The 26,158-nt window shown below is 36.8% G+C and overlaps 1 protein-coding gene across 1 annotated transcript; it reads left to right on the top strand.

Moving 5' to 3' along the window:
• The first annotated feature begins 1,020 nt into the window (after positions 1 to 1,020).
• scap (SREBF chaperone) lies at positions 1,021 to 25,393 on the top strand. Its single transcript, XM_073846779.1, has 22 exons — positions 1,021 to 1,216; positions 3,650 to 3,770; positions 5,088 to 5,245; positions 5,371 to 5,579; positions 5,674 to 5,779; positions 5,877 to 6,049; positions 8,310 to 8,436; positions 8,994 to 9,106; positions 10,351 to 10,445; positions 10,532 to 10,630; positions 10,796 to 11,008; positions 12,667 to 13,031; positions 13,124 to 13,270; positions 15,910 to 16,111; positions 16,196 to 16,311; positions 18,058 to 18,559; positions 18,657 to 18,742; positions 18,846 to 18,928; positions 19,129 to 19,295; positions 21,069 to 21,149; positions 21,886 to 22,092; positions 22,201 to 25,393. The coding sequence occupies exons 1-22, from the start codon at positions 1,095 to 1,097 to the stop codon at positions 22,444 to 22,446; spliced, it is 3,738 nt and encodes a 1,245-aa protein (XP_073702880.1). The 5' UTR covers positions 1,021 to 1,094; the 3' UTR covers positions 22,447 to 25,393.
• The last annotated feature ends 765 nt before the right edge of the window (positions 25,394 to 26,158 follow it).

Genomic DNA, 26,158 nt, shown 5'->3' with positions numbered 1-26,158 from the left:
AACGCGTTAAAAATTTTTAACGCATTTTAATCGCACTAAGTTTTGCACCGCGGAACGTTTCTCACTGGATGAGATTAGGCGGACCGATTATACTGGAGCACAAACTAGCGTTCAGACAAGCCAAAGACGTCCGTCCTAAATAGTATTGTATGTCCCAAATCGTAGTATGTTTAAAAAGTATTCCAAAGATTCCCGGATGGTCTACTACTTAACGATCAATGCACACTTTTAACTGCTAATATTGCCCGCAACACACTGCGCCGTGAACGAGGATTCGATTAGAACTACAAACACGCATAAAAAGTGTTAAAAAACTACAAACATGGAGGATATACGCAACCAACGGACAGGTAGAGAAAGGGGTTTGAGTGATAAATAATCAGTGTGTAACCTGATAAAAACTATTTTTTAAATGTTATCCGCATTATATTCCATGTGCAGCAACTTTTATAATGATAGGTTTGGTCATTAACGTTTAAATGCATAATTAAGCAAACACAAGAGCAGAGTTCTCGGAATGAAAGACTCGTTAAAGAACGTGCCTCTTGCTACATTTAATGGCAATATTGTACTGGTCTGGTGGACTTGGTTGAACAAAAATAAGCAATATTTTGTTGCTTAAGCTTATGTATTGAGTCATTATTCAATGGTATACTAAAAATCCATGTAAAATTCTTAATTCTCACTGTTCTCAGGTCAAATATTTACATGCGATTAAAATGCGATTAATTTCGATTAATTAATTACAAAGCCTCTAATTAATTAGATTAAATTTTTTAATCGAGTCCCGGCCCTAATTGTAATACATTTTAAGTCCATATCGCCCATCCCCACTACTCATTTAGTGGGTTTGTGAAGCGAAAATATATTAGTTATTATGCATAATGTGCTCTGAAATGCAAAAAACAAAAAGCTTTTGGGTTTTGCCAGTAAGAGAAAAAAACATATCCAAACATAGCTTCACATCACAGTGAATGAAATCCAAATATACTTATGTACATGCTTATTTGCACAGATCCCTGGATGCCCGCCGGTGCCCTCGCCCTGGCCGCACACGCAGACTCGATGGCCATCAGCTGACCCCTCCCCCCAGGATGACGGTGAGAGAGCGGCTTCGGCAGAACATCTCGGCCGCCTTCTACCGGCACGGCCTGCGATGCGCCTCCTACCCGGTTCCCATCATTCTCTTCACCTCTGCCAGCATCCTGGCCTGCTGGTGAGTCTGCAGTCATGATATTTGATTCAAAGAAGGAAGTAATGGGATTGGAGCTAGATTTAAAATAATCAGGGACACAATGGCCACTAGGCCACAGCTCTGATGGCCTCTGTCAATGCTGAAGTACTTTATGTACTTCTCTGGGTTAGGAAAAGCAGCTTATCTGTTCAAATCTGTGGGTGGGATGGATTCGGGTGTGAAAGGGTGAGAGAGGGCAACAGAGGAATGGAGTTGGCTTGTGGTCGGTTGTTCTGCACAGTTTGATTCGACAGCAAGATCGTGCCAGGAGGACTGTGTGTAGCACAAACACAAAAGTGGAGAACTGAGCTGGAGAAAACGCTTTTCTCATGCCTTCTCTTTTAGTCTCAGTCAGCAAAATGTGAATTAAATTCTCTGACGCTTCAGATAAAGGGCAAAATCCATGCGGAAAAGAGTGAGTGTGTGAACATTTCTCTCAGAGAACAGCCCAGTGTCTCCAGCTGCCTGGAGGAACAGAAGTAGGCTTTGTGAAGGTGGCAACCACTTGTCACTACGGACGTCTGAGTTCTTTCTCAGCTAGAGAAGAGAAGGTACTGGGTAGTTACACAGAATAGCTTGACTCAGCCTCAAGACAGATTATAAAGGAATATGCTGAATTAAACACTAATTAAGCACACAAAACTACACAAAATTACAGTTGAAGTCAGAAGTTTACAGACATCTTGCAGAATCTACAAAATGTTTTTTTTTTTTTTTTTTTAGTACTGACCTAAATAAGATATATCACATAAAAGATGTTTACATATAGTCCACAAGAGAAAATAATTGTTGAATTTATAAAAATGACTTTGTTCAATGTGCTTGATTCTAAATACTGTTGTTACCTGAATGATCCACACCTGTTTTGATTTTTTTTTTTTTTTTTTTTGTCCCTTGTTGTCCTGAACAGTTAAACTGCCTGCTGTTCTTCAAAAAAATCTTTCAGGTTGCACAAATTCTTTGGTTTTTCAGCATTTTTGTGTATTTGAACCCTTTCAAGCCCTGACTATATTATTTTAACATCCATCTTTTCACACTGAGGACAACTGAGGGACTCATATCCAACTATTACAGAAGGTTCAAATGCTCACTGATGCTTTAAAAAAAAATGCATTATAAGTCGGGAGTGTAAACTTTTGAACAGATTGAAGATGTGTACATTTTTTCTTATTTTGCCTAAATACCTTTTTTTTTTATTATTTACTACTGGCCTTCAGAAGCTACAGAAGTTACATACATGTTTCCTAGAAGACAAAATAAGTTAAATTTACCCTGATATTCAAATTCTAGGTGTATATGACTTTCTTCTTTCAGGTGAATACAATTGCAGTTATAGTAAAACATGTCCTGCCTTTTTTCAAGCTTAATAACGGCAGTGAATGGGTGTTGAGATTTTGAAGTCCAATAAAGTGTATCCATCCATCATAAAAAGTACTCCACACAGCTCCGGGGGGTTAATAAAAGCCTTTTGAAGCAAAGTGATGCATTTGTGTATGAAAAATATCCTAATTTAAAACTTTATAAACTATAATCTCTAGCTTTTTTTTTTTTTTTTTTTTTTTTTTGGCGTTCAAAATCTTAACACCCATTCACTGTCATTATAAAGCTTGGAAAAGCCAGGACACTTTTTAATATAACTTAGATTTTATTTGTCTAAAAGAAGAAAGTCATATACACCTAAGATGGCTTGAGGGCGAGTAAATCATGTGGTAATTTTTGGCTGAACTATCCCTTTAAGGAAAGCATGCTCTGAGATTCCTGGTGTAATGTATTTTACTCAACAGCCTTCTGTTTTCCCTGATGTCAACAGTGTCATGTGTTTTTAAACCTTATTTTCATCAGTCTGTGCTCTTCTCTTTAACACACTACTGTTGTGGGAGGGGGATGTTCAGGGCTTTTCAAGCACTTTAAATGGGAAGTGACAGATGTTCCTTTTGTGAGAAGTAGGGGCTGGTCAGATCATCCATCTGGAGAGTTTACCAGTCCCTCAGTGTCTGCACTGCAGGCGGTATTGTGGGTCTTGTGCAATCATTTTTCCTAGAAAGTCAAAAAGTCTTGTTTTTACTATCCTTAGCTTTCCTAGAGCTTGTTTGCCTGAGGATATCACAGATGACAAGTTAATCATACTGATCAGTGCTCCGTCCTGGTGTAGTTTTACATTTTAAGTTCACTCTTGCTGCACCTGTGTTTGACTGATTGAGTGCTGTAAAACTGTCAGTTAAAAATGCAAAAACAAGATTTTGCATACATATCGCTCTTTCCATTCAAATATGCTTTGTTTTATGGACCTTGTACGGGCTCTTCGTTAGGAGAAGGCCATTCCTTGATTTGGAGGTACCGTGTCTGTGAGGAATGCAGCTTGACGTTGGTAATAAAGATTGATTTATCGTTCTGTAACCATGCTTTCTTTTACAGTTACCCTCTGCTGAAGCTGCCTCTGCCAGGAACGGGACCTGTCGAGTTCACTACTGGAGTACGAGATTACTCAGTCCCATCCCATGAGTCTCAGGGTGACGTGTCAGAGCGCCCTGATTGGGTAAAATAAAATGCTTGTTTGATATTTGCTTTTTTACTATTATTATTTAAATACAGCCTTGGTGAGCATAAGACTTATTTCAAAAAATATTTAAAAAAAAAATCTTACTGACCCCAAATGTTTGAATGGTAGTTAACAGTACTTTAGCCTGCTCTCTGTGTAATAATGAAAACATTTATTTTAGTGAACAAATAAGCCTAAACTCTCAATTTCAACATTTGGAACAATAGGGCCCTATCTTTTTCTTTTTTTCAGAAATTTTTGTGTTTTAAAATTTTTCTGATAATCAAATGAAGGCTTATTTAATCAAATTAAAATGAAACCCTTTAATTTTTTGGCAAACAGAGGGTTACTGTTAAAATTATTAGCTACATGGAAGTAAAATAGTGTGTATATCCAGTTAAAAAGTTTTAATAATAATTCATTTTAAATAAATTGAATTATTGAATTGTTTTATTTAAATTTTTCAGAAATAGGAATATATAAACACCTACATTATACTGTACAAAAGTAATACAAGTCCAGTATAGTTCTGTTACATGTTAAACCGGACCTTTATTTTGACAGGTTGCCGTGAAGTTTTTGTATGTATACAGTATGATATGATGCTAGTTTTCTCAAATTAACCAGTAAAATTTATATGAAGTGACACTAAAAGCACCTCTTGAGATTGAGTTTATCTGTTCATGTGAAACACAAAGGCCAAAAATTACCGTGAGCGTCATATGTGCTTCAGTATTTGTGTAGTAAACAAAACCGCATCTCCTCTATTCATACATACAGAGGCAAACGAAACATGTAGGATTTATATTTGAACCGTCTTTTTGCATTTCAGTACTCACAGACACTAGTCCATATCGCAATTCAGACCAACTTTTGATTTATTCATCCAAAAATCGACTAATTCCATGGCATTCCGCAATATTGTAAATTCTGTTTTCATGAATGGACTCCGCAGTTCCGTTCGTGTTTTCCTGGAGGAGAAATTGTAGATGCGCAACCATATAGAGACAAAAATGGCATGCCGTCGTGTAAATATGATAAGTGGCAAAAGGCTATTTTGTTTGTTTAATAAAAGAACAAGGTAACCTGTTCTATAGGAAAGGTAACCTTAAATGACTTCTATTGTGATCTTGCGCTATATATAAACAAAAATAAAATAAAATTAACTTGACCTTCAAGGGGGACAGGGGGTGCTGTTGGGGGGGTGGGCCGCCCCCCTAATATAATGGCAGGGGAAGACCATTTGAAAAAAATTTCCATTGAATTACAATGAAAAAGCAACTTTCTAATCTAAAACTGCTTCTCTTCTTGCAGTATCGGGGTCCTCCGGTGGCCTACATCCAGCAGGTCTTGGTCAAGGCAGCGGTTTCACCATGGGACAACAGTCTGGTTCCTGTGGACGTGTTCCGCTCTCCCCTTGGGCGCGTTTTCAGTCTCTTGGAGGAGATCAGAAACCACGTTTACACAGATAGGTCTGAGATTCCACCCTGACTTATTAGCTCACATTGATTGATTTCAAACCATTTATGTTTGTGCTTGTCACCACACATTTCTCAACCTCATTCTTTCCTGTTTTTCCTCTCTTCTCTCTTCTCAGAAGTTTGGAGGCGCTGTGCTTGCAGGTGACGGACCTGTTGCCAGGGTTGCGGCGCATGCAGGCGGTTCTTCCAGAGCACGGCTGCCTGCTGGTGTCCCCTGGCAACTATTGGCAGAATCAGCGTGACCGGTTTGATGCAGATCCAGACCTTCTGAAGACAGTCCATCAACATGAACCCAAAGGCCTTCATACTTCAGCCACTCTAAGAGGCAGGAAGCTGCTTAAATACAATTTAATCTCTGCTCAAATTAAGTTACCCCCTGTTTGTTTAAAAACTCCATTTTTACTGTTTGTGCTTTTTAGATTTACTCTTTGGTGTCCCAGGGAAGCAGACGGGTGTAAGCCTGTACAGCAAGAAGAGAGTGGTGACATACACCATCACAATTGCACTAAGCTCATATGATGCAAGGTCAGCCCTTGTAATATTTCCGATATGTTGTGGTTTCTGTGGCAGGTGTTACATTTTCTAAATATTGTACAAATCTACAATGTGTGTGTTCGGACAGGTTTATAGCCAGTCTTCGAGGCCGTCTGAAACAGCTTCATCCTTCAGCGAACTGCACCCTGCGTGAAGACCACATGGTGCACGTCCATTTCAAAGAGGAGATTGGCATCGCTGAGCTTATCCCTTTAGTCACTACTTACATCATCCTCTTTGCTTATATCTACTTTTCCACCCGTAAGAATCATCTCTACCCATATTCTATTTTATTTATCTTTTTAAGAATTGTTCGTTTTATTTAGAAAAGATGGATTAACGGATTAGTTCACTTCCAGACTAAAAATGTCCTTATAATTCACTCAACCCCATGCCATCTAAGATGTTCATGTCTTTCTTTCTTCAGTCAAAAATATATATTTTTTTCTCCTTGAACTTCAAAATCGCCCAACATCGTTTTTTTTACCTTTATTTTTTGGTAAAGGGTGTTTGACTTTCTTTGCACATTCGTTTTGTAAACACTAAGTAGGTCCTTTCGGGTACGTCACGTGTCACACAAAAAATGCACAAAAAAATTGAGCAACTGTTTTTAACATTGAAAATATTAAGAAATGTTTATTGAACACCAAATCAACACATCTGAATGATCTCTGAAGGATCATGTGACACTGAAGACTAGAGTATTGACTACTGAAAATTAAGCATCGTCTTCTCAGGCTTTAGCTACATTTTAAAATGTTATTACAATTTAAAATAACTTTACATTAATTAAATTAAATTACATTACATTAATATATTTCTTAAATTGACTTTTCTTGTCTTTTTAATCAAATAAATCCTGCTAAAAATAGTGTTGCAGTATATTTAAATAAAAAATAATTTAACATTTTAATATTTCACAGTATTACTTTTTTTATTCAATCAAACAAATTAATCTATTGTTAACATAAGAGATGTCTTTCAATCTGAAGTGTACAATTATTTTTCTGGTTTTCTGTTACAGACATTCTGGTTGTGAAATGTAAAATGTTAATTGTGCATTCTGATTTTGGAGTTAGAACGGAGTATCATACTGTGTCTCAGTGTTGTAAAACAATAGGTGATATTCTCTTAACATGTTTGTTGAAGATTCCAGAAATATTTTATTTAATTGGACACATACTTTTAGGAAGTATCTCATGTGCATTAGATTCTGTAACCTTTACAATGAAGATATTTGCACAGATCAACCTGTGTAAGGGAGTTTTTGTCCACAGTTAAACTGCCTGCTGTTCTTCAGAAAAATCATTCCCACAAAATGATTGGTTTTCCAGCTTTTTTGTGTGACTGTATGATTTTGAGATCCATCTTTTCCCACTGAGGACAACTGAGGGACTCATATGCAACTATTACAGAAGGTTCAAATGCTTACTGGGGCTTCAGAAGGAAAATGCGAGGCATTAAGGGCTGGGGTGAAAACTTTTAAACAGAATAGTGTTCTTTTTTCTTTTTTTTTTCAGTACTGCTCTTCAGAAGCTACAGAAGATACTTACATGTTTAACAGAAGACAAAATATGTTAAATTTACCCTGATCTTCAATTTCAAAATGTTTTCACCTCCGGCTCTTAATGCATGGTTTTTCGTTCTAAAGCATTAGTGAGCGTTTGAACCTTCTGTAATAGTTGCATATGAGTCACACAGTTGTCCTCAAATCAAACAGCTATTGTTGGAAAGGGTTCAGATACACAGAATTGCTGGAAAACCAGTTAATTTGTTGGACCTGAAGAATTTTTCTTAAGTTTAACTGTTCAGGACAAACAAGGGACTCATGAACGACTATCACGAAGCAAAAAAACACAGCTGTGGATCATTCAGGTAACTACACGGTATTAAGAATCACAAGGATGTAAACTTTTGAATGGGGTTATTTTTAAAAATTCAGCTATTATTTTCTCTTGTGGACTGTATGTAAACATATTTTATGTGAAATATCTTATTCAGGCCAGTACTAAATAAAAAATAACATGCATTTTGTATGATCCCTCTTATTCTGGTAAAATAACATTTTGCAGATTTTGAAAGAGGGATGTGAACTTTTGACTTCAACTGTACCTCCTAGGAATGTCACACTTGATCAGAAATATTGCAGACTTGCCAGAAATGGGAATATTCGTAGTGTTTTCTGCTGTTCTTTATTGTTCTTTCTCTATTAATCATTCTGAATATCTCTAAAATTATTAGAAATTAATACGACAGTGTCAAAATTGGACATTTTTCCAGGTGCCTCTGGGGAAAGCAGTAAATTGGCAGCAGAAAGCTTTCAGATTAGCAAAGCTGTTTGGTTTCTGACTGAGCTTCCGCCAAAGGGTTTTTAAGTCTGGCCTGGCAATTATCCTCAGAACAGCACGTTCAGCATGAAGAATTTACATACCCTCCAGCAGCATTTTATATGCTTAATGACGTTTTTGTAAAATGCTCTTGACAAAAATAATTCGGATAATCCTTTCCTCTCAATTCACAGGAAAGATTGACATGGTGAAATCCAAATGGGGCTTGGCGCTGGCTGCTGTAGTGACTGTTCTCAGCTCTCTGCTCATGTCTGTGGGACTCTGCACCTTGTTTGGCCTGACGCCCACGCTAAACGGAGGGTAGGAGCTGGGCCAAAACACACCTTCATTCATACCACTCGAACGATTCTGTGCATCAATATCACAGGGCTGCTACAGACTTATTCCCTCAGGAATTAAAATGTCACTGTTTGATCTAAGCAGGTTGATGTATAACCAATCGTCAATAATAATGATAGCAGTTTAGGGGAATTTCATTGCCAGGAAGTGTTTGAGTGGGCAGGGATATGCCTCTGCCAGCCTATAAGGTTGCATGTATGGATCTACACTCACAGTGGTGTGAGCTCAAGCTGTCCAAACAAATTTGACTTGGTTCACCAGAACAGGCTGCTGTCAATACATACACACTATTTAGGCCATGTGTGTACACCATATTGATCCAAGATACAACAGGGCTGCGGAAGGTCAACTCTTCAGCTAATGAAAGAATGCTAGAGTTAATTATTCTGTTAGGCTTTTATCATCAATAGTGAGCTAGCTCCTCACATTGCTTACATACATTTAATATTTTTTCAAATCAAACATTAGTTTTGATTGATTTTAAAAAGTTTGGTTGTTTTTCTCTTCCTGTTTTACAGGGAAATCTTCCCTTATCTTGTGGTGGTAATTGGTTTGGAGAATGTCCTTGTCCTTACCAAATCTGTTGTGTCAACGCCTGTCGACCTTGAAGTCAAGCTGCGTATTGCTCAAGGTCAGAGATCATGCAATCTTCTCTTTTAAAATATGTGCCCTCATTTTTTCTTTCCTAGTCTTTTGAATATAAGTAGCAGCCCATTTGGTACTAAGCATTGTCTTACTGTTGTGTAGTGAATAGTTTGTTTTATAGTCAAATTTAAGATTAGGTTTTAAAACTAGGCCTATTAATATAAAACATAGTTTGAATAATTGTCTTTAAGATAAACAACAAGCATCAATACTCTAAAGGTCAAAAGTTTTTGATTTTTTTGTTTTTTAAAGAATTCTCTTCTGCTCACCTGCATTAATTTCATTCGAAATACAGCAAAGCAGTGATATTGTGAAATATATTTACTATTTAAAATAACTGCTTTCTGTTTGAATACATTTTTAAATGTAATTTATTCCTGTTCAAAGCTAAATTTTCAGTATCATTGCTTCAGTGTCACATGATCCATCAGAAATCATTATGCTGATTTGCTGTTCAAGGAACACTTTTTATTGTTATTATTGTCAATATTTAAAACCGTTGAGTACTTTTTTTTTGAGGATTCTTTTATGAATATAAGATCCAAAGATCAGAATTTATCTAAATAAAAAGCTTTTGTTACATTATACATTATACCATTCAAAAGCTTAGAGTCAGTATAATTTTTTTTTTTTTTTTTTTTTTTAGGGAAAGCAATTATAAAAATGAATACTTTTATTTAGCAAGGATGCTTTAAATTGACCAGAAGTGATGATAAAGACATTTATAATGTTACAAAAGATTTCAGATAAATGCTCTTTTTCTGAACTTTCTATTTAGAAACTTAAAATTCTACTCCTTTTATGATTAAAAAAAAAAAAATAATAATAATAAATATTTTTTGAACAGAAAGACTGAAAGACTGCTTTGAAATCACAAGATAGATATTCAAACAGATAAGTTATTTTAAATAGTAAAAATATTTCATTTTTTGCTGTACTTTGGATCAAATAAAGGCAGGCTTGCTGAGCAGAAGAGACTTTGTTAAAAACATCAAAATCTTACAGTTCAATGTATGTATCAAAATTGACAAATATATTTTAAAAATACTGCATTTAACATGTTTTATTTATTGTTAACTTTCATAGTCTTAAAAAACATTTTGAAAATAAAAGATAAAATTCTGGCAACCTAAAAAGCCCTTAGCAACCTCTTAAGCAGATTAAAATCTTTGAAAAAGTATGAGATGTGATTTTTTTTTTTTTTTTTTTTTTTTCTCCTTGAATCTTAAGGTCTAAGCAATGAGAGCTGGTCCATCATGAAGAATATGGCCACTGAGCTGTGCATCATCCTCATTGGATACTTCACATTTGTACCAGCAATTCAGGTGAAGCTCTTATAAATAACATATGATCTGCTTTTGGTGGTAGTTGTACAGTTCCAAATTGCAAACATTTTTTCTTATGCGTGTAGGAGTTCTGTCTGTTTGCTGTGGTTGGTCTGGTGTCCGATTTCTTCCTGCAGATGTTTTTCTTCACCACTGTGCTGTCTATTGACATCCGCCGCATGGAGGTGAGAACCACCCACACAGAGAACATTCTGGAAAATATCTTTTACGATTCCATGAGAAATGTATGAATCATTCATTGCTTTATCTGAGCATGCTGAATGTTCAGAATGTTCAGTTGTATTGTACTTTATTGTATAACTTCCAACTTCATGTCTTTACATAAACAGTTGGCTGATCTGAACAGGCGTCTCCCAGCTGAAGCGGGGATGCCTCCACCTAAACCAGGCCCTTTGCGTCCACGAGAGACACCTCCACCACCCCGCCCTTCTCCCCACACTATCACCCTGCAGGCTCCTGCGTTCAGGAACCTCCGCTTGCCCAAGAGGCTCAGGGTGGTGTACTTCCTAGCCCGCACACGCCTGGCACAGAGAATCATCATGGTAAATATTAGGCTCTTTAAAAGTTCATTGTGACATTCTGTGCTGGTAGCGGCATCAATCAGGATAGTAATATTAGGAATAAACAATTAATCATCAAGGATGCATTAAACTGAAAATAAAATGTTATGGTTACAAAGACATTTATGATGTTAGGAAAGATTAATTCAACTATTTATTTGACTAAATTGTGACCCTGGACCACAAAACCAGTTGAAGGTATCACAGGTAGATTTGTAGCAATAGCCAACAATTCATTGTATGAGTCAATATTATCAATATTTCTTTTATGCCAAAAATCATAAGGATATTAAGTAAAGATCATGTTCCATGAAGATATTTTGTAAATTTCATACTGTGACTTAATTTTTGATTAGTAATATAAATTGCTAACAGCTTTATTTAGATAACTTTAAAGGTGATTTTCTTAATATATATATATATTTTTTTTTTGCACCCTCAGATTTCAGATTTTCAAATAGTTGTATCTCGGCCATATATTGTCCTATCCTAACATACCATACGTCAATGGAAATTTATTTAGCTTTCAGATGATGTATAAATCTCAATTTAAAAAAAATTACCCGTATGAACGGTTTTGTGGTCCGGGGTCACAATTGAATGAATTCTGTATTTTGGAACTTTCTATTCATCTAAAAATTCTGAAAAATATTCTTATAAAGTATAAACTTTTTTCAAAACGGATAATAATAAGAAACATTTCTCAAGCAGCAAATCAGTATATTTGTGGCCCTATGAAATCTGTTTATTTTATTTCCATAATTCTGTTTTAACTTTTCTGATTCTGTTTTTTACATTTAAAATGCTTTAATGGTTAAGTTAAAAAATATATATAAATCAAAAAGCATGTATTAATTAAATGAATTCATGTATTCAGTATATGTTTTCAAATTCAATTTAATTTATTTTACCAAATTCTGTTTTTTCCATTATTTTTTTGGGAATTCCATTTAATTGTTTTCATTATTTTATTTATTATTCTTTATTTACTTTTTTTTTTTTTTTTTTTTTTTTAGAAATACTATGTTGTGTATTTATGTTTTTTTTCTGGTAAATTATTTCTAATATTCCTTAAAATTATTAGTATTATTAGTAGCACTATTATTACGTAATCTATTTCTGTCACAGTTTCTTCAAGTTAAACCAAACTTTAATTTTGATGGGTTGCTGTGAAGACTTTATTGATAGTTTTTCTCAAAAGAAATGGTAAAATCATTTACTGTCTCTCAGAGCAGTTCTAGAGGTTGCCTTCATGTACTTGAAACTATATATTCTATTATACTATATATTGAGGCAGCAAAGGCTGGAAACACTGCAGGTCATGTGTGATTCAGTATGTGTGATACCGCGCCTCTGTGCCATTCATTCACACAGAGACACAGAGAATGCAGGATTGATATAACAAATATATGATAAAATATTAAAATGTAAACAGTTATTTTAAGTTGTAATAATGTGTGTAACAAGATTTTCTGTTTTTGCTATATTTTTGATAAAATAAATGCAGTCTAGGTAAGCATAAGAATCTTACTGAACCCACACTTTTGAACAGTCTAAATTAAATTGAATTAAAAATATATGAAGGAAGCATAAAATAATTTTGTATGTTATCTTAATGTGTTGTCTGTTTTATTTAATAGGTTGGCACTGTGATCTGGATTGGGATCCTGGTCTACACAGACCCTGCTGGTCTGAGGACTTTTCTTGCTGCCCAGGTGTCAGAGCAGAGCCCTCTTGGGGAAGCAGGGCTTCCTCCGCACCTGGGCGTTGCTCCAGTATTTCCTGGTGGAGATCCAACCAGCACTCTGAGCGTGCTTCCTGCCCCTGAACCCACTCCTCTACCTGAAAACCAGTCCCAGGGTCACCGAGCAGCCCGCCCAGGAATTGCTCCTGTGTCCAGCCCCCAGATTACTTGGGGCCCTGAGGATGAAGAGCTATGGAGGCGACTTTCATTCCGACACTGGCCGTCACTCTTTAGCTATTACAATATCACTCTTGCAAAGAGGTGAGCTACTCTCTCATCTCTTAACAGATGATAAGGTTCAGGCCCTGTCTTAACATCACTTAACATACTTTTGCCCCATCTGATGCTCTCAGGTACATCAGCATTCTTCCAGTCATCCCTGTCACGCTTCATCTCAGCACTCAAGAGGCCATAGACACACGCCATCCACAGGATACACACCACGCTCCTCCTCCCAGCATCAAGACCTCCGATCTGCAGACAGACCTCACACTCTACAAGTCAGTGTCTCACTTCACTTATAAATGTTACTTATTCAGTTACAAATTCAGTTTGAATAATTATAAGTTAACCGCAGCTTTTTAACCAAAGAACCAGGCATTTAACAAATGAAGCCAAAAAGATACGTCCCTGCTGTTGTTTTTGTTTATTTGATTTAATTTATTTGTTTGATACACTAAGTTTGGGGTCGGTAAGAATTTTAATGTTTATGAGAAGCCTCTTATGCTTTCCAAAACTGCATTTATTAAATCAAAAATACAATAAAGACAGTCATTTTGAGAAATGTATTAAAATGCAAAACAACTGTTTTAATTTGTAATAGTTTTTTGAAACGTAAATAGGGGATCAAGCATGTAGCCCTGAAACCCTACTGTAATTGTTAAAATGGCCAAGGATCAGCAATCTCCATGTAAAACTGAATGGGCAGACCAAACCATAAGTCATAGAGACTTGAAACTTGGAGGGATGGTAGTACTCATACCGTCTACAGCGTCACCAAGGCTCACCCCAATCAGCCTGATGGGGGCACTCCAGCGATCAAAAGTACAAAATTGCTCGTAACTCCTAAACTGTTCTTTGCAGGCTTAATTGTCTTATGTCATTGGAATCCTTGGTGCACGCCTTGGATTCATCAGTTACCCTGGCCAAATTGTAAGGTATTTTGCATTTAAAAAAACTTTTGTGAACTAGTCCTAGGTTTTTCGGTAGATCAGAACGAGGTCACATGAAAAAAATGCAGGGCTTAGCAATAAAAATGGCCATAGCTATGCAACCATTTGTCCTATAGACATGAAAATCGGTTTGCAAGTTTTGGTCCAAAGTGCCACAAGTGGCTGTAAGGACATTTGCGTATCTCAAAAAACATGTCCGCCATAGGCCGAAGAATTTTGTCACACGTTCACATATTTGTATCATATTGTCCAATTATACCCAAAAGTCTAAACGAAAACTCAAAGCTTTACAAAACCCGGTGAGCACATGTGACTGGTGATTCTAAACAAGCCTGCAATAGTTTAGGGAGATCAGACCGCAGCTGGCATTATAACATTCACAAATGTTAAAATGTTTTATTGCTATGATAAATTACCATAATTTGCTAAATTTTTAAATCATTGATTTAGGTCGTTACAGGCTTGTTATATTAAATACAGTGTCTGTTTTCATATGCGCTTAAATGCGTTAAAGTGCTTGGGCCGCGGTAATCACTGCTTGCAGCTATATTTTATTGTTGTGATGGTAAAGCTGAATTTTCTGTCATTACTGCAGTCTTTAGTGTCACATGATCAATCAAAAATCTTTCTAATATGCTGATTTGGTGCTCAAGTAGCATTTCTTCTCATTATCAATGTTGGCAACAGTTGAGCTGCTTAATATTTTTGTGGAAGCCGTGATAGGATTAATAGAAAGTTTAAAAAAAAACTGCATTTATTAATATTTTTTGTAAGATTCCGTTTTTACTGTTACTTTTGATCAATTAAATGCGTACTTGCTAAATAAAAGTATTAATTTCTTTTCTGTCGTACTGTCATACTGACCCCAAACTTTTGAAACAATTTTTTTTTTCTGACATAGTATCTGACATAAATATATAGTATGGTATTGCACTGATTTTATGTAATTTTTATATACATATTGCCCTTTTTTACTGGGTAGTCTAACATGGTCCGTTTTGTGGCGATACTACAGAAACACATTCCACCAGCTCTGTCGCGTCACAATAAATAAAGACTTCATTCTCTTTCATAAAACTCCTACTCTTTTTGGGTGTTCACCAGAGGGTTGTAAGGATAAGAAAGGAATTTTTTTTTGTTCTTTTCCCACCTTGTTGTATTTATAGATGAGACAGTAGTCATTCATTAGTAATCTGTAAGTTGCTCAATGACTCTTCTCAGAAAACATGCATTACCGCTTTCCTTTGTGGTCTTTCTGTGAACAAATGTCAAGAGGTTTAAAACCTCATGGCCAAAATATTCTTTTAACAAACAAGCACTTACATTCTTCATTTATACATGGAAAAACTGTCACTGATTAACAACGAGCACTCATTCATATCTCATACTAGCACACACTGCAGATCCAAATATGTAACTGTGGAGACAAACAATAGCCTCTTTCATTTACAAACAAACGCACTCAGATTGTGGTGTTCAAGGTCATTGTTCCAAGGCCCCGTTCTTATCTATGAGGCTGTTATGGTTGTTAGATACGCATCAGAAGGATGTAGGTCAGTTTGCTCTAATTCTTTCCTTGGCCCCCTGCCTGTGTTTCCTGTTTTCTGAGCTGCATTTACCCTGCGAGGACAAATCAAGAGTGTGCGCACGTGCTCAGACGTTGTCCAACTTTCTGCTTGTAATGCTTACCTTTGAGTTCCCATTCTTGGAGGTGGGTGGACTGGAATTTCAAGAGAGACTTGTTTTGCAGGGGCTCAGGTTCATATGGCAACTTTAAATTGATTGACCTATGCATTAAAGGTGAAGTGTGTAGTGTCTTTGTAAGTAGGGCAACACACAGATTTGTAAAAAAAATAAGGAGTGTTTAATGTCTAGTTTCTCAGACACACCCCATCTGGCATTGTTTGGAGTAATAGGTTTTATTATGTTTAATTTTTTAACATAATTTATTATGTGTGTTTGTGTAGGGTGGCAGCTCTTGGACTTTTCGCCGGCGTGGTGTTAGTTCTCTTACTCTTCTGTCTGTATCGTGTGCTCTGCCCTCGGAACTACGGGCAGAACGGGGTGCCCCATGGTCGCCGGCGTCGTGGAGACCTGCCCTGCGATGAGTACGGCTACTCGCCGCCAATCAGTGAAATTTCCCCTCTGCTGCTGAGAGGCCACAGCATGGTGAGAATTGAATTGACATGTACTGACATGATTCCATAAATGCACTCTGAGATATATAAAATTGCCTTTGGCATCTCTTCCCAGGACATTGAGTGTCTGGCCAGTGATGGCATGCTGCTGGCCAGCTGTTGTCTGGCGGGACAGATCCGTGTGTGGGACGCACAAACAGGAGACTGTCTTACTGTTATACCCAACAATGGGTAAGGACTTGTATGAATTCAATTAAACAGACCTGTACCCAATGCATGGCCCCTAATAAATTTAATATTTAAAAAAATATATATAGGCCATTGTATATTTAAAATACAGTATATTATACAGGGTTCCCATGGGTCCTTGAAATCCTTAAAAGTTTGTGAATCTGAAAAAAAAAAAAAAGTCAAGGCCCTGAAAAGTTTTTGAAAATGAACAACATAAATACAGGTCCTTGAAAGTGCTTAAATTTATTTTGTGCAAGAAATTTTCTGTGAAAAATTCCATATTATTTCCTCTGATCTGCTAATGTGTTATTTCTCTAACACTTGATTTATGTTAAGTTACACGCATTTACAACAAATAGAATATCAGATCTCTGTCATGTGGCCAAAAATAAATGCAAAAAAAATGTTTGGCTAAATATAGTGTAAATTATGTCCCTGGACCACAAAACCATAAGTAGCATGGGTATATTTGTAGCAATAGCCAAAAATACATTGTATGGGTCAAAATTTATTTTTATAAATGTTTCTTTTATGCCAAAAATCATTAGTATATTAATTAAAGATCATGTTCCATGATGATATTTTGTAAATTTCCTACCGTAAGCGTATTAAAAAAATAATTTTTGATTAGTAAAATGCTTTGAACTTAATTTGGACAACTTTAAAAGCGATTTTCTCAGTATTTAGATTTTTTTGCATTTTAGTTGTATCTCGCCAAATATTATCCTATCCTAACAAACCATATATCAATGGAAAGCCCGTTTATTAGATTGTACATTATGTATGTGTTTCAAAATATTGACCCTTATGACATGTTTTGAGGTCCATGGTCTCACATGTAGTAGAAAACTCATTAAAGATTTACATTATTTACAAAAACCACATCGTTTTGTACATATTTTGGACTATGGAGGGTGCCATTATTTCAGTGATGTAAAATGGTTGCACTTGGTGAGCTATTGGCGCTGCCTGTTGCTATTTTTACCATAACACAACTCGAAAAATAAAATACTGATACAATGACCACATCTACTGAAAAAGCTTATAGGTGGCAATGGATATAAGCGTTTAGTTAAACCAATTGTTGCACCATCGATTTTCCCCACAAGGAGTCTAAACGCCCCCAATATCGGGAGAAATCCTCGCTGAGAAAGTCCTTTAGTGGCTGCAGAGTCATGGCAAGAATTGCATGTTTAGGTCCTGCCAGGATGGCATCTAGCATTTCTTGTCTCTGCCATTTATAAGCTCTTTCAGTAGCTGTGGTGTACTAAAAGCCTCAAAGGCATCGGGGCTGAAGTGGAGAGGACAAAGACGCGGGTCTTTAGGAAGTTTTATTGTTCTATTAGCATCTTCCTATTCTTTTCTCCTCTTCTTATCGCTAGTAAAACAGTGAAGACTTACATTGCTTTTCTTGTTGCCATTTGACTGAAAATTACAACCGAAAGCTGCACAATGTGGCACTGTATCAGTATTTTACTTTTTGCAGTTGCTTATTCAGAGTTGTGTTGCAGTAAAAGTAGCAACAGATAGTGCCAGTAGCTTACTTAAGTACAATCATTTTACATAATTGAGATAATGGCGCCTCCAATAGTCCAAAATATGTAAAAACTATGTATTTTTAAATAACCTAAATCTTTTATGGATTTACTAAACATATTTTAGTAAAAGACATCATTTCTGTTATATTAAGCTATACAAGTCTTAATACCATTATTTGTATTTTTAAGTATGTGTGTCCACTGTTAGTCTGCGCAGGAGCAGCAGCAGTGGTTGTTGGGAGCACCGTGATGGCTGGGATCACATAAGTGCTTGTGAGGCTGAGGGCCTTATGGGGGCAGATTTTCGGGAACCAGGTGGAGGAGCTATAGGAGGGCCAGATGTAGATATTTTTCCAATAAGGAGGAGGACCACCCCTGCACGCCCTGCCCTGTTTGGGGACCAGCCAGACCTCACCCCTCTCATCGACACCAACTTTGGGTCGTTGCCCCCCAATCAGACTTTAAACAACTCTGGCTTTGACTTTGGGGAATTGGTGGAGAAAGCATACCAGGAGCATGAGCCCTCGCCAACACTGGCCTTTCCGCCTTCTCCTCCTGCTTCACAGCAAAGGCGACGTAGCCTCGGGGACCAGCCTGTCTTACCACCAGAGCTCCCTCCACAGAGCAGTGGCGACTGGGACAGCTCAGTGTGGGCCATGGAGCTGAGGGGTAACCTCATTGCCACGGGCCGCAGCAGCGGCAAACTGGAGGTCAGAGAAAGAGAGGACTTTTATAAGACGAACATACTGATTTATCAATGTGATTAATATGCCATCCTTATTTTCTTGTTTCTCTCTGTTCTTTCAGCTGTGGGATGCAGTAGAGGGATCATTACGGTGCAGTAATGAAGATGGAGTATCTGGAATCACTGCCTTGGCTTTTCTTAATAACAGGTGCGTTTCACAACAACCCGAGACTCATATATAAGCCACACTCATTTCACACCCATCCGCTCGACTTATGATTTCCTGCTAATGGGGATATTTTCAATTGCAGAATTGTGGCAGCTCGTTTAAATGGCTCACTGGATTTCTTCACTGTGGAGATCAACAAGCCTCTCGGGTTGCTGCAATATCGTGGTGAGTCATGTCAAAATAATCGAAAAAGGATATTAAAATACAGCATTCCCACAGTCCTTAAAAACTTTGAAAAAAATGCCAAAACCAGGCCTGGAAATGTCATGCAAAGCTTGAAAAAGGGAAGATAAATACTTACAGTTGCTTATTTTGGAGGACCAAAATAAAGAGGCATTTTAAGCGTTTTCCATTTCGTGTGTTAGGACCCCCAGGCCGAGGCAGTTTGCCCCCCTCCCCCTGTTATAGCAGCGAGGATGTGATCAGCTGTCAGCTGACACGCTCAGTGCAGTGTGCCCACCAGAAGCCCATCACTGTGCTCAAAGCTGCCGCTGGCAGAGTGGTCACCGGCAGCCAGGACCATACAGTCAGGGTAAGGAACATATGAGCATGTGGAAATCATCAACATGCTTCAGGATGACTTTAAATATGGTAAAACATGTTAAATAGGGCATATAATGTGAAGCTTTGGTAAATTAAAAGCAGTATCATTTACAAAATATTTAATACAAATATAACGTTTATATGTGGAACTTGAATTGTTTGTTTAGATCCTTGTTTCAGGGATGTGATTTTTCCGGATTAATCCGGAATTCCGGATTTTTCGACCTGAAAATGTGACCTATGTCACGTATTTGCGACCGTCCACGCAAATGGCGGATGGCGAAGTATGATTCCGGACCGCAAGATGCGTCCATGCGGACCGTGAAAGCTTTTGACATAATAATAATAATAAAAAAAATGCCGAACGCTATTTCTAATAAATACATTTATATCAAGCACACTAGGGTCAGCGTTTGGGTGCAATCTTCCGTGCAGTGAGGAGAGAAAAGATCGGCAGACAGATGTAGCTTTCAGTGAGTGAAAAACGTTGATGGAAAATGCATTATTTTGGGGTTACGTCGCAAAATATTGTAAATATATCTTTTTATACTGTATTTTTATACATATTTATATTTTAAACCACGACGGTGAGCCAATGGATATCACACAAGCAACGTGAAAACTGCATATATTAAAGTGAAAGTAAAAACAGCGCTTTCAGCATCTAATGTGCACATTCTCTAAGAGACAATGATAGACGAATATACTTCATATGCTGATATTAATTTACTTCCCTAATATTTCTCTTCTGCAAAATAAAAAGAAACGTATTTTGTGTAGGCTAAGGGTTTTTGAAAGTCAGTTCTTGAAATAAAGCTCTTCATATTTATTGATGACTGTAGTGTTATTAGGGGTTAAGAAAGACTAATTATTTCAGGTGGTCTTAAATGTGGGGACTAAAAGGCAAGAATTGCGATGGAACTTTATAAGGTTATCCATTGAATAAATATGAGCGCTGCGTGTTTCAAAGTCAGCTGCGGCGCTGCTTTGTGTATCATTCTGATAGCACCTCCTGCTGGAAGAGAATGATCTGACATTTTTAATCAGCTCGTACGTCTGCTGTTGTCAAAAAGACCAATGTAAACAAATCAGTCCATGGTTTTAAGCACCAAACACGTAGAGTTGTAAATGTTATCTGATGGATCGACAAGATCATTTGTTATACAAATTTAAACAATTAAGGCAATAAAATATGTGTTAATTAATATAATACTTGATTGACAATAATTGTTTAAATGAATATAAGAATTGATACTTTTGACTCTTGAAGGCTGGAATGTGAATTTTATAATTTAAGAAATCTTTTTTGTTTTGGGAAATCTGTATCTCAATTGTAAATCATGCTTTTTACAGTCATTTTAATAATTTATTTATTTATTAATTAAATTTTGTTTAGGTCTTTAAAAAAGTATTTAAATGTGTAGAATTTAAGATTAAATATGCTGCAGATACCCTGGTCTCACGAAAAAAAAAACATAAGTAGTTTTTTATATAATTGTCTGGACCTCGAGCCGTTTTAGTTGAAGACCCCTGGATTAGATGATCGATTTTGAGTGATTTTCTACTATGGCAGGATGTTTAAGCTGCATTAACATTAACTTGGGTCTTAGTATATTTTCCTGCTTTTTTGTCCTTAGCCAATCACATGCCTGTTGTTTAGATGATGCAAATCTGCAGAGCTTCCTGTGGGCACAGATTGTGTGCAAGCCTACAGTTAACTCACGCTTTAGTTTGGTGTTAATTAAAAAAATTTCTTTTACAGGTGTATCGTTTGGAGGATTCATGCTGCCTCTTCACCCTGCAGGGCCACTCAGGTGGTATAACTGCCATATACATAGACCAGGTCAGAATCACATCACTAGATCACACATATACACTTTAACATTTCTAATGTAAAATACTGTGAATTAACTGAATGATGGATGTATAAATCATAGATAGATGGCTGGATGGATAGGTAGTTGGATGGGTAGATAGAGGGATGGATGATTGATGGGTGGATAGATAGTTGGAAAGATGGATAGATAGTTGGGTAGATGGTTGGATGGATAGATGGATGTGGATGGGTGGATAGATAGTTGGAAAGATGCTAGAGAGATAGTTGGAAAGATGGATAGATAGTTGGGTAGATAGTTGGAAAGATAGATGGGTGGGTGGATAGTTGGAAAGTATGATGGATGGATGGGTGGATAGTTGGAAAGATGCTAGAGAGATAGTTGGAAAGATGGATAGATAGTTAAGTAGATCATTTGTTGGATGGATAAATTATAGATGGATAGTTGTGTAGAGATATAGTTGGAAAGATGGGTGGGTGGATTAATGGATAAATGCAGGATAGATAGATAGTTGGGTAGATCGTTGGAAAGATGGATGGGGGGATGGATGGATAAATGCAGTAGATAGTTGGAAGGATGGATGGAAAAATGCAGGATAGATGGATGGTTGGAAAGAAAGATAGATAGTTGGGTAGATGATGGATAGGTGGATAAATGCAGGATAGAATGCATACATGTTGATATTTTTCACAAATTAACAATAACACAATAAATAACACAAATTTCTTCTGTGCTGTGTTGTAGACCATGGTTCTAGCCAGCGGAGGCCAAGACGGTGCCATCTGTGTGTGGGACGTTCTTACAGGCAGCCGGGTGAGCCACGTGTACGGTCACCGTGGTGATGTCACCTCATTGGTTTGCACAACTTCCTGTATCATTAGCAGTGGGCTGGATGACCTCATTTGTATTTGGGACCGTAGCACAGGCATAAAGCTGTACTCCATACAACAGGTGCGTGATTGTGAGAATTGGAACTGCATGATTCGGTCAACATAATCAATATATTGTAATTATTATAAAGATGAATCAACATCTCTAATGTCTTTCTCTCTGGTTCAGGAGGTGGGCTGTGGGGCCAGTCTAGGGGTGATTTCTGAAAGCCTGCTGGTGACAGGAGGACAGGGTTGTGTGTCATTTTGGGACCTGAACTACGGGGACCTGCTGCAGACAGTGTACCTGGGCCAGAGCAGCGAAGGTCAGAGCGTCAGGCAGCTCCTGGTTCTGGACAATGCCGCCATCGTCTGTGACTTTGGCAGCGAGCTCAGCCTAGTCTACGTGCCCTCTGTTCTGGAGAAGCTGGACTGAACACAAACATAGAAACACCAGCCCACAGATTTAGCGAATTGTCAGAGTGGCCAGCACAAAAGCACTCACCCTTTAACCTGCATCAGCGCAGGTTCATCGCAGACATGAATGACGTTTCTCACGTACAACCCTACACTTAGTAGGGAGGAAGCGGTCACTTTCTACCACATCTGAACAGGATGTAAATGCAAAACCAGACTGTTTGGTGTTCCACAAGCTTCTGATGCTCCATCAGAGCATTTTGTACTTTTGGTAGAACATCATACAGAATATTCTGTGTATGAATCTGAGGCTAGTACAGTAGCTGCTGACAGTGAGAGCTGGCTCACATGGCCTGCCTTAAGTTTGTTTGCGTGTATGTGAGTGGTAACAAGCTCACGGTGAAAATGCCAGGTGGCCCAGCCCAGAAACTCTCAACTGCGTGACAGCTAGAGGTGAGAGAGTTCACAATAATATGTTTGCAGAGGGAGAGGAGGAACGAAAGGTGGTCGTTGGGGCAGAAAAAGACAGATATTTCCTGCTGAAAGGAGTGTGTTCTTTGTGTGCAACTATGTTGAGTGTTTGAATCTTCAGAAGTGTTCAGGTCATATTGCACCCCACAATCAAAAGAACTCTTTGAGGTTTAATGAAAGACTAGAAATTCTTCTTGCAACCTTGCAAAAAGACGAAACCCATTTTTAACCAAAGATTTGTAATGTGTCTCTCATGCTCATCAAGACTGTATTTGTTTGATCAAAAATACAGAAAAAACAGTAATATTGTGAAATATTATTGCAATTTCTAATATTGGATTCATATTTTAATATACTTTTAAAATATAATTTATTTTTGTGACTCAGCACTGAATTTCCATCAGCCATTACTCCAGTTTTCAGTGTCACATGATCCTTCTGAAATCATTCTAATATGCTTATTTATTATCAGTGTTGAAACTGGTGTACTGCTTAATATTTTTTTGGAAGATACTTTTTTTCTTTGATTCTTTGATGAAAAGAAAGTTAAAGAGAACAGCATTTATTCAAAAAAGAAATCTCGTTTAGCAATACAAGTCTTTACTATCACTTTTTTTCAATTTAACACATCCTTGCTGAATAAAAGTATTAATTTCCTAAAAAACAACGAACAAAAAAAAAAAAAAGAAAAAAAATTGACTGACCCTAAACTTTTAAATAGTAATGTCTGTTGTAACATAACATTTCTATTTTGAATAAACTGTTCTTTTTAACTTTTTATTTAACAAAGAATCCTGAAAAAAGTCTCACAGATTGCAAAAAACATTAAGCAGCACAACTGTTTCCAACATTGATCGAAATAACATTGAGCATATTAGAACGATTTCTGCTGGATCATGTGACACTGAAAACTGGAGCAATGATGCTTAAAATTCAGGTTTGCTTCACAGGAATAAATTATATTTTAAATTGCAATAATATTTCACAAAATTACAGTTTTTGTTTTATAGTTTTGACCAAATGAATTTCAGCTTTGATGAGCATAAGAAACTTCTTTAAAAAACATGAAAAAAATCTTACTGATCCCAAACTTTTGAACAACACTCATATACAGGAAGTCATTTGTAATGTAAAAAAAAAGTGCAACTGTAAGTATATTTACATGATAGTATTTGTTATACTGAATTTGTTCATTTAAAAAAAAAAAAAAAAAAAAACATTACAGATCATTTTTTATTACTGAGTCGCAGCAATTACAGTTTTTTTTTTATTTTATGTTTTTTCTTTTCATATATTTATATTTTCAGTATGGAGAATTTGGGAGGGGGCTTAATTGTCAGAAAACGCAAAAATAATGTTGCAATGCAAATAATATTTATCTTTAAAGTTTCTTTTCACAACATATAATTTATTTTCTCTTGACTGTGGGGTGAAATATGAACCGGACGCTGTGTTTCTGTGAGTGTTTGTGTTTGTACGATACATACTGTATACGTCTGAATCTCTGGGGTGAGGGGGGGATCTCTTTTTAATATTGAAATTGATTATTTATTAGTGAAATTTCTAACAATTTGTATGAAAAGTGGAGACGTGGTCATAAATTTTAATTTACGAGAAAAGCTTTGACTAACTGTAATACGATTATATTAATTAAAACAGCAAGATGGGTGGCGAAAGGGAGACGTTCTCATTCCAGTCTTGCCTTAAACACAGGAAAAATGTTCCTTGGCACATGCTGCGATGTCCTATCTGTTAAGGTTTTTTCCTACAGCGTCTGTGTGTGAACGCCGTCAGTACGAATCACCCAAAGTCATTTTTAAATGCACCTAAATCTAGTTTGAGGCTGGAAAGTGATAGACAGGGCTGCTTTTTATTACTAGATGTGTATATTTTCTTATTTTCCTGTATTAAAATGTCTTTTTGTTGTAGAGCCATGAGCAGTTTACAGGTTTCACAGAGATTGTTGACCATTAGTTGTTCGTTACTGTATATTTGGGGCCGTTAGTAAGTGTGTTTATGAGAAGACATTAGTATATCCAATCCAGCCCTGCGGAAGCCACACTAATGTGGGCATTGGTTTGGCCTGTTTTTCATATAGCCATATCAGTCAACCAATTTTGTGGTTATCTTTCAGGACAAATGCACACAGTTGTGAGAACTGAAATTGAAATATTCAAATGCACTGAGAGACTTCTTTAGTTTCATTAGACAGTGGCAGAGATTTAAATTGCTTCATTTACATTACAAGTTTGTCTGAATGTGCATTCCACTGACATTTTTTTTTTTTTTTTGCATTTTGAATTATGGTTTGGTAAGAAAATATACCAAAACTGTCCCCGTTTTCAATGCAATGAGTCTTAGGTGGTTTTTGCTGCACTTTAAATTTTATTTGAAACATGATGCTTTAAACTTTAAGATGTTGTTTTGCAAAAACATAATCCCCAAAACCATTGAAATCAGTTTGGTTGCTCAGATTCCATTTGATAAAGTCAATAGAAATACACACGACTCAGTCAGTTATTAGCCATGTTTTACGAATGTAAATATTAGTTAATAATGTTGATGAGAGACCTGGTGTTTAATTAGTTAAACGTCACGCTTGAAACCATGTAGTAGCATTGGTTAAAACAATTGTACTACTTTTTTAATGTATGTATGTGCATTATACAGTGGGTTTGTGATTGTGGCATTGATTATGGATGAATGTTTATAAGACCAACTGGTCTTATAAACTGTGCAGATGTTGTGTGTAGAGCAAGGATGCTCAAAATGGTTTAAACATGAGAGAAATAGCAAAAAGCAATCATATATATCATCAGGACGTTGTATGATGTATGGCCAGTTATCGCACAAGAACAAATGTACAGCTTGCAGCTGGGAACAGTCCTGAATTATTTAATATATAAGTGATTAAAACGTTCACCATCGTGTTTTTAGTATCAGACAATGAGATGACGCACTTCATGAACAGAACAGACTGCTGAGAGAAGACTGATTTAAAATCATTTCCGTGACCATACTGAAAAGCATCATTTACTTGATGGCAGGGGTTGCTGCCACAAACAATGGCAACTGTTTTATTGTAAGGAGTGAAATAGCACCAAGCTCCATTGTGTTTTTACTGCTCTCTCTTTCTCTTCCCAGAGGAGCACATTCCTAGACGTGATCGATGCGTGCGGTATTGACGTGAAATACTGCTCTCGACTTGCTGTATCTTACTGCTGCTGAAGTAGAAATGGTGTGGAGGATGTTTAAAGTGA

The sequence above is a fragment of the Garra rufa genome, chromosome 9 (genome assembly GCF_049309525.1).
Source record: "Garra rufa chromosome 9, GarRuf1.0, whole genome shotgun sequence".
Classification (NCBI taxonomy): Eukaryota; Metazoa; Chordata; class Actinopteri; order Cypriniformes; family Cyprinidae; genus Garra; species Garra rufa.
The sequence above is the reverse complement of the archived record's forward strand: the minus strand, read 5'-3'. Positions and strand labels throughout refer to the sequence as shown.

Excerpts from the sequence above, each read along its gene's own strand:
- scap (XM_073846779.1), top strand. The coding sequence starts at position 1,095 with ATGACGGTGAGAGAGCGGCTTCGGCAGAACATCTCGGCCGCCTTCTAC. Across the intron at positions 10,631-10,795 it reads TTGACATCCGCCGCATGGAG|TTGGCTGATCTGAACAGGCG; the intron begins GTGAGAACCACC and ends TTACATAAACAG. Across the intron at positions 18,929-19,128 it reads CGGGTTGCTGCAATATCGTG|GACCCCCAGGCCGAGGCAGT; the intron begins GTGAGTCATGTC and ends TTCGTGTGTTAG.